At 35.3% G+C, this 12,816-nt stretch overlaps 2 protein-coding genes and 1 long non-coding RNA gene across 3 annotated transcripts; 1 reads left to right on the top strand and 2 right to left on the bottom strand.

Annotated features, from left to right (window-relative positions):
- On the top strand, window positions 1–1,206 carry LOC111518737. Its single transcript, XR_002724062.2, has 2 exons — window positions 1–269; window positions 912–1,206. It is a non-coding gene; the product is annotated as an uncharacterized LOC111518737 (long non-coding RNA).
- A 1,658-nt stretch (window positions 1,207–2,864) lies between these two features.
- LOC6643245 (nuclear RNA export factor 1) lies at window positions 2,865–4,905 on the bottom strand. The gene has a single exon (XM_002066179.3). It carries the CDS (start codon window positions 4,797–4,799, stop codon window positions 2,931–2,933), a length of 1,869 nt encoding a protein of 622 aa, XP_002066215.1. The 5' UTR covers window positions 4,800–4,905; the 3' UTR covers window positions 2,865–2,930.
- Window positions 4,906–5,198: 293 nt separating this feature from the next.
- Window positions 5,199–6,156, bottom strand: LOC6643246. Its single transcript, XM_002066180.4, has 2 exons — window positions 5,761–6,156; window positions 5,199–5,695 (listed from the first exon to the last, which is right to left on the bottom strand). The coding sequence occupies exons 1-2, from the start codon at window positions 6,139–6,141 to the stop codon at window positions 5,297–5,299; spliced, it is 780 nt and encodes a 259-aa protein (XP_002066216.1). The 5' UTR covers window positions 6,142–6,156; the 3' UTR covers window positions 5,199–5,296.
- Window positions 6,157–12,816: the final 6,660 nt, after the last annotated feature.

Raw genomic sequence — 12,816 nt, 5'->3', positions numbered from 1 at the left:
GTTAACTTGATACTGTAGGTTGTTGCATTTACATTACGCACACAAAAGCGCAACTAGGCGCAGTAAATCAGCCAAGAAGGGGAGCCAACATTCCCTCCAAACGTTCTACAACCAACAGACCAACAGAGGAAACCCAACCCCAGCGGCACAGACGCAAGTTATTGGCCTGATTTTGGCAAAAGTGAAGTTGTCTTACCAACCATACCCATTCTCCCCCACCCCCACCCGTGTCGCATTCGCTGGTCCTGCTCGGAAGGTTCTACTCGGTGGTAGGTATAACGTTTCTAATTTGTTTTAATTGCAGTGACAACAACAAGCCAAAAACAAATGCAATTAAATTTTAATGAAAAGCACCGCTGGCAAAATGCTTTAGCTGTTTATTTAACTGTTAACGTTAAGTTTCCCTTACCCTTCATTTGCATTTTGAAATTTTTTTTTGCTTTGCTCACCCTGACGATGGCGTTTGGTTAAGTTTTTTCAAACTGATTTTGCATGTTTGTCTTAACTATGGCCGGAATCCTTTCCTTTGATGAAACTTGCAAATGCAAAAAGTTAACAAATGCACACATTAGCCATCTGCCTCTACATTTCTTCATCGCTTTTTCTCTCTACGTCAGTCTCTTTGTCTCGTTCTCTCTAGCGTTAATTAAGTAAGTTTCAATTGGTTTAGTTTCTTCAAGTCCAGAAAGTAAATTACAATTTCTACCTGTCGCAAAGAAAAATATCCAAATGCAACTATAGTCTTAGGCCATCTCTCTTACCAACTCGTAAGGCTTTGGCAAATTTTCTTATACTTTCACTTGACTATGAATTTGTTTTAATTTAATATGTATTTATGCATGTTTGTATATACTCACATATTTTTATTTTGGCTTTCAATATGTTTATTAATATTTCTTTTGTGATTTTAGAAATTACCTGTTTTATACTGAATAATCTAGGACTTCTGCATACCATGCCCCAAGTGGAAAAAATATATTTGCTTACGAAGACCAATTTTATATACTTATGTTTATTAAATTATTCTCACATGATTTATAGCGATGCCAAACAACTACGGCCAACTCCGCCCGTACCGCCTAGTAAAATAAGTGACCATGTATAACTTGAATATTTCCACTCCGATTTTAAAAAATGTGATTAATAAGACTAAAAATGAAAATTAATAAGACTATTTAGTGTGCGATACTTAACTTAAAAAGTAAATACATTGTGTTTTTCCTAAAAATAATGTTTCTAAATAATGGGGACTGGAACTGGGCGTGGCAAAATTTTAAAGCAAATGAAATATGTGCGCGTATTAAGCATATATAGGGGAGAGGGCCCAGTTATGACATTCTCAAATATTTTTGAAATGCGGTATTGATTGACAGTTTGAGCCCTGTAAATCATGTTCCTTAGACGTTCTGCAGTTTTTGGACAGACACCAACGTTAATAATCGCATTGAATATACGCGTACCAAACATCGTGTTGAAAATGACATGGACGACAAGGAATAAAAATCGTTGTCATTTATGGCCATTGGAGGCTAGTTTTTTTTTGTGTTTTTCATTGTTTTTGCCATTAAAGGCCTTCATAATAAATAAACCATTGAATTACAACAATTCGTGTGACATTCCTTTCATATTTTCAGTGAATTTCTTAAGGTGACTCATAACTGGGCCACTTTGTTTTCTGCCTACATCCAGCCAGATTAAATCTGTTCCAAAATTTTTTGAGTTACTCAAATAAACATACTTTCTTTGGAAAAAAGTTGCGTTTGGTTAATATTTAAATGTTAAACTTCTTAATTTTTCATTTCCCGAAACTGAGGTAATAATTTTGAGGTTTTTGAAAAGCCGGGTCTCCCCTACCAAATAAAGCACACATACCAAATTAAACATCTATACCTAGTATAGAAAATCACTTTAATTTTATCTCAGTTGCAGGGGCGTAAGTGGGCGTGGCAAAAATGTTAAATAAACTTGATTACTGTACATACTACACGAGTCTACATACCAAATTGGGTGACTCTATCTTTAATAGTCTCCGAGATCTAGGTGTTCATTCGGACAGACGGGCAGACAGACATGGCTTGATCGACTCATCTGTGGATGCTGATCAAGAATATATATTCTTGATATATTATGTGGTCGGAAAAGCTTCTTTCTGCCTGTTACATACATTTTGGAGACATTAATGTCAGTATTGCTGTACGTCAACTTATTTAAGCTTTAAAAAAAAACTCTAAATCTAGGACTATCTAGTAGAATGTAATTTTAAGTGTATTTTCTTATCGAACTACTATAAATTACAGGAAAACAAAGACTGACTGAACTTATGTATAAAGTAAGATGTCTTATACAAAGTACTAATGGAAACATCAATCCAATCCAATTACATGACTTGATCCATTTGTATGTTAATGCAAAAAATATAATTGCATATATAAAATAAAATCATGATATCAAAAAAGCTTCCTAATGGCATTAACAAACAAATCAGCAACAATGGAGAAGGCAAGGGCTGCCTATAAGAAATTAACCAATATAAATCTAGAAGAAGAACGCGATGCCAGAGCAGAAAAGTAGGCCATAGAAACTTTTCGCAAAGTGACATTGGTGAATCTTTTCAGAGACAAACCACTTATACAGCTTAGGGGTCTTCTCAAGAAATACGATTTCATTTCAGTCCAAAACGTGAATACTTGCCTGCCAATTGATATGCTTAATTAATTTTTTAAATTTTATTTTGGGACCTATAGGATCGAACGACTTTTATTGATGCAATATACAAATTTGAGAATAATTTCGAATTACTGGAATTACTGATTATAAATATATTCGTTTGTTTAGAAGAATATGAAGAGAATGAAAAAATCTTATTTTTGCCTTTTTATAATGCATCTGGATTTATTTGGGCGGACAGTTCATGAATGTTGTTATTGGACTTATTTCACAAATGCCTCAAGTGGAATTTGCTGCAATTTAAAAAGTTCATCAAAGACAAGGGTGGCATGCGAGAAATCCCAATTATTGTCCTCCAGACACTTGTAACTCCATTCGAGATTCATTTGGGACCGTGCACTTAATGCATTAGCCATTTGCGATTTGGTGGCATCATCGTTGACTGCGGAAACCTTTGGTGTTACAGCATTGACAGCAACAGGATTAAGATGATTGCCAAGCGTACTCGTGGAAGTTTCACCACCGGCTACCAAACCGTTGGAAGAAGTGTCTGCAGCCGAAACGGGTTGGCAAAGAGAACGCTTGTATGTTCTTATCTGATCCTGCGAAGCATTCATTATAAAAATCCTCTCATTCCGAATGCAGAAACCCCCATTGTGAGGCGAAACAACAAAGGTCCGGGTAAAGTGGCGCAAAATGTAGGACTGCTGGTCATCGTCGGTCATCTCCTTAAAGAGCCCCGACACTGTAAACACCATCATTTGCGTGGTACACAGTGTAAGATCGACAGTGAAAGTGCGTCCCTCGTGCACAGTGCGCGGAAACTCCTTAAATGCAGCGACACAAGCCAGGCGACCGTTCATGCGGTTGAATTGCCGAAAGCTTTTTAATTTTCCAACTTGATGGGCCGATGGCGTCGAGATGGACAGCATGGCATCCTCATGATATGCATCCAATAATAACTGACGATTCTCCGAATCGAATATGGAAAAGTATTGATCGATGAACTGACGTACTACCTTAGCGCCGTCACTATTGCAAATGAATGAATTTTTTACTTTTGCTATTGGCAGCATAGCTTCTTGCCTCAAGTCTAGGTTCACCTGCAAATCGAGAATTACGCCATTCAATTTCTGCAACTTGGGAAACTTTTCACGTATTTTCCTGACAAAATGCCCATATTTCTTATAGCGCGAGCCACAGGAATTTTGACGCAATACCAACTCCACAATGGGAAGTTTATGAAATACCCAGAGTTGAGACAACTTCGGCAGCTGATTCCCTTCCAAATAGAGGATCTGGAGATGTGGCAAACGCGTCTCCACTGACGCAAACGTCTCCAAAGTTCTTAAACTGTTATTATTCAGATTCAAGGACATTAAATCAGGTACATTCTCGCAAATAATATCTAATGCCGCGCTCATTACATTATCCTGAAATAGCGGGCAAAATGTAAGCTTCAAATCGGGATCGGCATAAAAGCGTGTTAGATTTAAAGCCTTGGTCTCTGCATTGTAACGCTTGGCCATTACATTCTTCATCTTTAGCTTAAGTACATCATCGACAACAGCCAGGGGAATGCCACTTTTCACGCGTGGCATCAAAAGGAAACCGTTCGATAGACAAGCACTTCTACCCACCTGTTGGATACGTCCAGCCATCTCAAAATCGTTTGTAAAGAATACAGCACAATCCTGTTCGATACGCCAATAATGCGGCTCAAATTCATCGGGAGACATCGCATCCCAAAGGGCAACTATCAGAGCACTCTTTGGGTAGATATGACCATTGAATATCTTAACTTGATACCATCCATATGGGCTCGGCAAAAGTTTAACAGATCCTCGTTTCAGTTTGGGTGCTTCAGCATTCAATTGCTTGCGTCGCTCATTGATCCATGATGTCCATGCCCTGCCCACATTGTCAAAAGTACTACCTGGACGCAAAATCAGATTTCTTTTTTGCTGGGAAAACTTGAACCGGACACGTCTTTTGCTTTCATCGTTGCGATGGTATTCATTCTCTATTCCATTCAATTCTTTCAATACTGCGTCACAATTGAAGCTGTCAGCTCCATTGTCTTGTTCGTCGAATTTGCTAATGTGGCATTTGCCGCCACCAATTTTCGGCATTTTTTCCAATTGCCTGACTCTCGAAATATAAAATATTTCTGTTGCCAGATTCTACAATGAGTTAACTCTGACTCTGGTAATGCTGACAGTTTTCGCAGTGATGCCTGAAATCCAAAAATTATTTTTTGTCTTTTTTCCGTGCCTACTCGGTTTTTATTCTCATTGCCTAAAAATGAAAGACACAAGGGGATGACTTAACATTTTGTAAATACATATGTATGTTGTTTGTAAATAAATTGCCAGACTCCTATTTCTTAGTTTCAACTTGCAATATGATCATAGCGTTGCCATATGCTGCGCTTTAAGGGAATGGGGCAACATTGACCTACAAATCTATCGTAAAATTACAGTTTTATATCGATTACTCCGGAGTAAAGCTAAGATATTAAATGATTCAAATAAGTGTTCATAGAAATATATTTCTATTCTTTATTTCCATGTCAAGATGGACACATACATATGTTATTTGGAATTTCTTTGTTTTCGAAATTCTTGGCTTAGACTAAATGCTCTATTTTATTGATAATGTTGTCAATATCGCTGATTATTCCATGGTTTGGACTTTTTGCTGTGCTGTTCGATTTTCCATCGTCGGGTTTCAGGGTGAGTGGAGGGATTGTCGTGGCATTGGGTGCTGCATCTGTCGTTTCTGTAGTTATTGTTGCCGGACCTTCTCTGGTTGTGGTCACATTATTATTTGGCACTGGAGCAAGACCATTCAAACAATTCTGCAAATCAATATAGGCCGCATTGAAATTACTATCATATTTGTGCTGTGCCGCACTCGTGCAGATGTCATCATTGTAGGTGATGGTCTGAATTTGGTGCTCCAACTGAGCGCGATAAATAGAAGCCGTGGTAGATACATTGTACATCACATTGGTGTTAGTGCTACCCTGTAAAATCAAAAAATGCATTCGATTGGAAGATCAAAAACTATAAACAAGAGGTACACACTCACCGTCTTATCGTAACAGGTTAGGGACTCCAATGAATCTTCACCCTTGCTGCATGTGTTCAAAGCCTGGCAAGCATTTCTGGAGGAGTTGTTCAATTCGTCGACAACAAATATATACCTAGCCAGTAGATCTTCTTTTTCCAGAGCAGACCTATTTTTGCACGCGCCATACTCAGCTTCATATACCTTTAGATGATTATCAAAGATTGGGCTGTAGTATTGAAAGCATTCCAATGATCGCGATGGGTTGCTGTTTTGCAAATCCCTGGTACTCCACATCAGTTCGTATAACTTCGATTGTCCCGTCATGGAACTAGGATCCGCTCCAGACCATCCTATAAGAATGATGGTCACCAAAGTAATTGAATAACTTTTTACGAACATGTTTCTCCTTAAACTTCAATCAATATTTTTGAACTGCACAGTCTTATAAAAAATTATTTCCCTTTTATAGTCCACAGTATCTAAAGCAAATGTGGTGATCAAAATCACAGGTCTTAGTCTATATCATGACACTGATATGATAAATTTTATCAATGGACAATGCGCTACTTATTTGTTTTCGATATATACATACTTATATTATATTCATTTATTTGCTTTTTAAATGAAAAAAAGGGAACACCAAAAGTCTTTACATTTAATATATAGGTAAATTATTTCATTTTATAGATATTGTAGCTATATTTAGGAAAATCTCACAAGATTTACTTTTTTCCAATTTTATGTTTTTATGTTTTAAGGATCTTCCTTAAGGATTCCATATGGAAACCTTTTTAAATATAATTTTTCCATAAAAGCATTACAAAAATGCCTAAATATCTAAATTCTATGGCAATTGTTTATAAGTTGTATTCCATTTGTCATTTGTATCCCCTCGGACAATTCAAAAATGATTGAATTAAAACTGAATGTCATCTAATAGTAATAAATTAGATTATTTATTAAACTTCAACACATTTTTATCATTATTTGACACTTTATGGATTGGCTGCCAAAAGAACTATTTGAGTTTAAAAACAATTGTTAAAAAAAAAACAATTTCAATCCCCTCTTTTTAAATGAATCAAGAAGGAACATTGAAAAGGTGATTATAGATCGAACTATGTATGTATAATGAGCTTATAATTTGATGCTTCAGGCTAATGGGGCTTTCACAATTAATCGATCAATTAATATAATTTATTTTCAAAGCAAAGAACAGGAACATCAGTTTGTTTTAAACTTAGTCCTGTAAACTATAAACAAATGATCGTTTAGAGAACTTGATCAATATTTGCAGAGCATTCAACAGTGGTTTAGGCCCACCAAAGAAACAGAAAAGTGACCCGTCTTTCTCTTATCATAATTAATGCCAATAACCAAAACAAAATTCTTAAGGTAAATGTACTTATTTCACCTACATATACAAACCCTTCAAATATTTCCGTTGGCGTTGCCATCAAAAGCAAATATTTTAGCAAGCACTTGACCATTTTATCAGCAAAAGAAATTGGCTTCCCCTTAATTTGATTGCGACATTAATATTATTCCAGAAATAGAACCTTCTTCCAACTAATTGCAATCAGTATTAAAATATTTCAAAACAAAACAATTGCTGATTGTATTGATAATTAATTTCCAAGAATTTTCCAATTCCTTTAAAGCAAAAGTCTATTTCAATTTTCCTGAACAAGTTGCAAAAACATAAAGACAAAATGCACCTCCTGAGCTGCATATTAAGTAGGAAGTAGTATCTGCCCTGCACTTAACGAGGAGAAGAAAGGAAATGGCCACGAGAAGGGCCATGGCACATTTTCAAATGTCTGTCAGTTGGTTAAAATGAAGTCGTGGCAAGTCGTTCGTGCCGACATTGAGTTACGTTTCAGCATCATTTCGTTCTTGCTGATGGATTGTCAGTCATCAGCTGCTCATCAGGAAATGAAGACAATGAAACAACCTGGCAGTAGGTGAGGGAATGCAGTCGAAGCAGCTAAAACAATTTGTTAAATGGCTTCCACACAAATAAGTGTAATTGTTTTGTAAATGATCTGACAAACACATTTCAATGCCACTTAAGGTAGGTTACTAAATTGCCTTGCCTTGTCTCGCCTTGGCTCTTCCGGTGGCCAATTTGTCTGTGAATCACAATAGCAAAAGAAATCACCGAAATCGATAAGGTTATATCAATTAAACTTTGATAAGTGCTATCACAAATAAATGACTAATTAATAATTTTTGCTACCATAAATTTAACTTGATAGTGAAATCTTGAAAAATCACCTTTAAAATTCACTGGAATTGGTAATTTATTTTAATACAAACTAAGTATACCAAAATGTTAATTAAATATTTGTAAAACTCATAGTACACCAAAGTGTGAATCACGATTAGAATATAAAGTGAAAATTTGCATGACTTCAAAAACTTTAAACTAGCGATAACAAAAAATGTTGTGGTTCCTTGGATGTCCATTTATTTGTACATTTAACCAATTACTTCCCGTGAATTGGGGAACGAGCTAAACATGGTATTTCAGTTAGTTTAAGGCTATAAACATTAATCTCGTCTCTTTTTATTTCCGATTAACAATAATTTTGATGAAATCGCATGGTTCTTCGCACTATCAGAAAATGAGATGTAATTCTAGTTTTCTCAGGAATACTACAAAACCTCTTTTCTAATCATTTATCTATTAACGAGAACAATATTAGATTATAAAAGCGGTGATACAATTAACTCATAATAATTATTATTGGTAGAAAGAAATCATAAAGTAATGAAAATGAAAAAACAAAGCTTTCCAAGTCAACATTTTTGTATAATGATTAATCGATTCTTGGTTTATTAATCCAGAAAGTTCCAATCTAAAAATTTATCTTAAGATTTTTTTTTTGTTTTAATATCGATTGTCATTGTTAACGGTAATTTGCTGTTTTCTTTTTTTGTTGTTCGTCTTTAATCTTTTTAATTTGTGGAAATGGAATTACAGAATTTTAAATTATACGAGTTCGAAGAAAAATTCTCGAAATAATTGCACCTTTTTATAACATACTAGTTAAATGATTCGTAATTTCTAAAAATTACTAAAAACTATGCTTAACCCTTTATTTAATAAATACTAAAACTTTTAACCCTTATAATTAATGATTTAAAAAGTGGTCTGTATTAATTGTTTTATTACTCTTAGGTCTTTTAGAGATTGATAAAATTAATTGGCTTATCTATCAAATGAAAGTCTGTATGTGATTGCTGCTGTTGCATAGTTTCACACTTTCGTCATCTTATCATAAGTAATTTTTAAGCTGGGCCATAAAGCGATATACCCATTCCACCCTATAAATTGTAAGGGTGCAATAGAAACTTCCCCTTTGTGACGCAAAATCGAATGTCATTTGTCTATGTGCGTTTTTTTTTTTGTTTTTGGTCTTGTGTTTGGGTCTTTGGTTCACAATGGTCTGGGCTTATCAGCTGGCAATTAAATGTCATAATAAATACAAATACCAACATATTAGTATAGATACAGATAACTAATCTATGAGAATCTTCATGAGCGTAACAAGGCGATAAGAAATCAATGATATAATTATCAGTTGGGTAATTAAAAAAACAGCAACAATGCGGATATTTTGTTTTTACAGACCAAATGAATTGGTCTAATGAACTTTTGTTTGGTTTTCTGTTTTGACCAGACATAAAGGAAAAAAAAAAGGAAAAAATAATAATGCATTGCATTTCGTTTATTGAGAAAATTTATTCGTTATTATTATTACAATGGAAACTGATGTCAGAGTTATTATTATAAACGAACATGTCAAATTGTTATTTGTTGTTGTTATTATTGTTGTTCTTGGTGTTCTTGGTCTTGTTGTGGCAGTCAATAACAAAACATTTTACGGCTTTAAGAGACAGAGATAACAGAACGAATGAAAGAGAGAGAGCGAGAGAACCAAACTAGAGCAATTAAAACAAGGAGCAGCCATAACAGCAGGAAGCGGACATAAGTGAAGGGGAGGTGTTGAGTGGCATTGGGAGTGGCGGAAAGAGCGAATTCATCTGTGAAATAAATATAATCATAAAACATCATGACGATGAACAAACAAACAAACAGAACACAACTAACAATTGATGAGCACGCTCGAACTTTATGAGAGCGCGTGAAATTCAATTAAAAGGCATGTTCAATATTAGTTACAATGTGTGTGGGGTATGTGTGGGGCATGTGTGTGTGTGTGTGTGTATATGGCCATAAACAAGCATATTGAATGAAAGTCGAAGGGCAGCAGCAGCAGGAGCAACCACAAACAAAACAAACCATAAGGCAAACCAATGTTCCGGCCAGTTGCACGCTTCTCATATCTTAACCCCTCCTGCTCTCCTTTCCGCCCCTCTCCATTAAACAGTTGGCAAATAGTTTTATGTGATTTATGTGCAGACCCGGAACAAAGTGCGCGGGTGTTCAATTGTCAATGCCAATGCCGAAATGCGTCATTTTTATCAAAAAAAAACAAAAAAAAAACCATAAAGATTAAACGCTGATTATAACCTGACCGACTATCTAAAACACCTGATGAGTTGCTGCCACCTTTTGTTGCTCCTGCTGCAGAATTCATAAAATTAATTAAAGAAAAGTCTGGCCACGAATTGTATAAAATGTCAGACGCCTGTGGCTAATTGTAAATGCTGTAAAAATTTTATATGCCAGCTGGACTTGGATAGTATGGCGCAATTGTAGTAATGAACAAAACTTCATGATGTACTCCAACTTGGCCATAAAGTGCAGAGGACAAAGCCGGAACAGCAGCAACAGCAGCTTGGACACGGCCCAGCTTTTGGCCTTAGTAGAGTGCATGTCCTGTTTCCTTGTTATTTCTCTATTTCTGTCGCTCTCTCTCACTCTTTCTCTCTCTCTCTCTGTTTCCGTCATTTTCTTAGTCACTGTGTGCAACAAATGGAATTCCAGCTAATTAAATTTTTACTTCAACAAACATTGAAACAATTCAAAATGAAAATAACAACGAGGCACATATTCCATTTTCTAGACCATTCAAAAACAATTCTTTTTGGCTTTAATATGAAAATGGATTTTCTTTTATTTTTATTGACATTTGCACTGAAATCGAGGGGACTAGATGTCCTACCGAGTTTTTGTTTTTTTTTTGTTGAAATTTATTACAGAGATAGAACGACAGAACGCTCCGCTTTGTGCATTTTGTTCAAGTTTTCGACAGGTTGAAAAAGGCCATAGCCAGGGCTGTATTTGCAAAGGAAAACAAGGATCAGGTAGGCAGTTAATAATTAATGCAATTAGTTTTATTTTTTAGTCTGTTGTTTATGATGATATTTTTAGTATTGTATTTTGCAGAAAGTAAAGGGAAAAATTCAATTAATTGGCTGTTAATCTTGTGTGGAAGTTTCCACAAACAAGTCGATGAGCTTCAATCTCAATATTTTTGCTGAATCTTGAAATCTTGAAATCTTTTAAATCTTGAATGTTTTCTACTACCTCAAGATATTGATCTATTGTTAGTATCACAAAGTAAAATTTCATAGAGAAGAAAAAACATCTAAATTAAATGGCAACCCTTTTTTATAAATATTGTGTCTTATGCTCTTATTTTAAAATACATAGAATTTCAAAGATACATCCATAACAATACATTTATATTTACAAAATCTACTATTCGCGGAAAATTATCAAAAATTTGATTAGCTTGAGAAGTTAAGTTATAATCATTAGATATCTAAATTCTTCCAGATTATTATTTTTTTTTATTATTATTATTATCTATACTTAAATATAAAATTCTCGTGTCACAGTTTTCGAAGCCATACTCCTCCGAAACGGCTTGACCGATTTTGATGAAATTGTGCTTATCCGGTATCTATGAGAATCGGCCAACATCTATTTTTCATCCCCCAAAATGTTAGGGGTAGTTGGCGAGCGCGAATAAAATATATTTTATAACGACTTTCCGTGTATCGACCGCAGTGGGCGGGGGCAGTTTCATGTCAACCACGTTGTAGAAAATTCATTCATTCCTGTTTTAGTTACAAACGAAAAGTTACTAACGAAATAATGCCTCCTAAAAAAGCGAATTCGGGTCGTCGTACTCACAACACAGAAAGAATCAGAAGCAATGTTTCGAATAGGACTGAAGAAGAGCGGGTAGCGGAGCGGCTAAGGCAAAGCAGAGGATTCTTATTGGAACCAGCCGAAAGGCGGGCAGCCAGGCTTGAGCATGAGCGTTTGCGAGCCCAAGAGTCGCGGTCTGCACCAATCCAATTGCTTCGCTTGCAAAGTAGTAAACTGCATAGGGGAAGGGTAGCTGAATCCCGCGCACAGATAAGACTATATCCACATGAACAATACCAGGCGGGGGCACAGCAACTATAGGATATAGTTGTAAACTATCAACCTAACATTATTTTACAATCACGGGCAACTAAGGCCTTCGGCTGAGACGAAAACTACATCCATACACTAGCCTGGGATTCGAACCCGGATCCTCGTTGTTCAGTTGCCGAGGACTGCAGATTATTATTTATTTTATCTAAAATAATAGTAAAACAGAATTGTATCAAATTATGATACCCTATTAACTCAAATTAAGTAAACTATATTTAATTAGCTAAACAAATACACCTTTAACTATATATTCTTGGCAATTAGTGTCAATTGATCAGTAAAACTAAACGAAATAAATTAGGTATATCACTTAGCCCCCAAATTCACATAGATATTCAAGTCTGTAATTCAATTAATAGTTTAATTAAATAGGTCAAATGGAATATATGCAAATTATCTTTATAAATGGTAATCGATATTGGTCGAAAAATTCCACTGGGAATAGTCACGGATCATGGCATAAAAAAACCTAACTTTATTTCGACATTGTCAAGTATATATTAAGAGGTAAGGACCTAATCAAATTTCAATAAAACTTACATACACATAATTACATCCTTGCATCACTTTCTTGAATGGTTAAAAAGGTTGAAGCAACTGATATTTTCTTGAATATAGAAAGAATTACATAAATGCAAATGCTTCTTATTATAAATGAAAAGCAAAGAGGA

Source organism: Drosophila willistoni, assembly GCF_018902025.1.
Source record: "Drosophila willistoni isolate 14030-0811.24 chromosome 2L unlocalized genomic scaffold, UCI_dwil_1.1 Seg168, whole genome shotgun sequence".
Lineage (NCBI taxonomy): Eukaryota > Metazoa > Arthropoda > Insecta > Diptera > Drosophilidae > Drosophila > Drosophila willistoni.
Note: the sequence above shows the minus strand (reverse complement) of the source record. Positions and strands in the feature narration are given on the sequence as shown.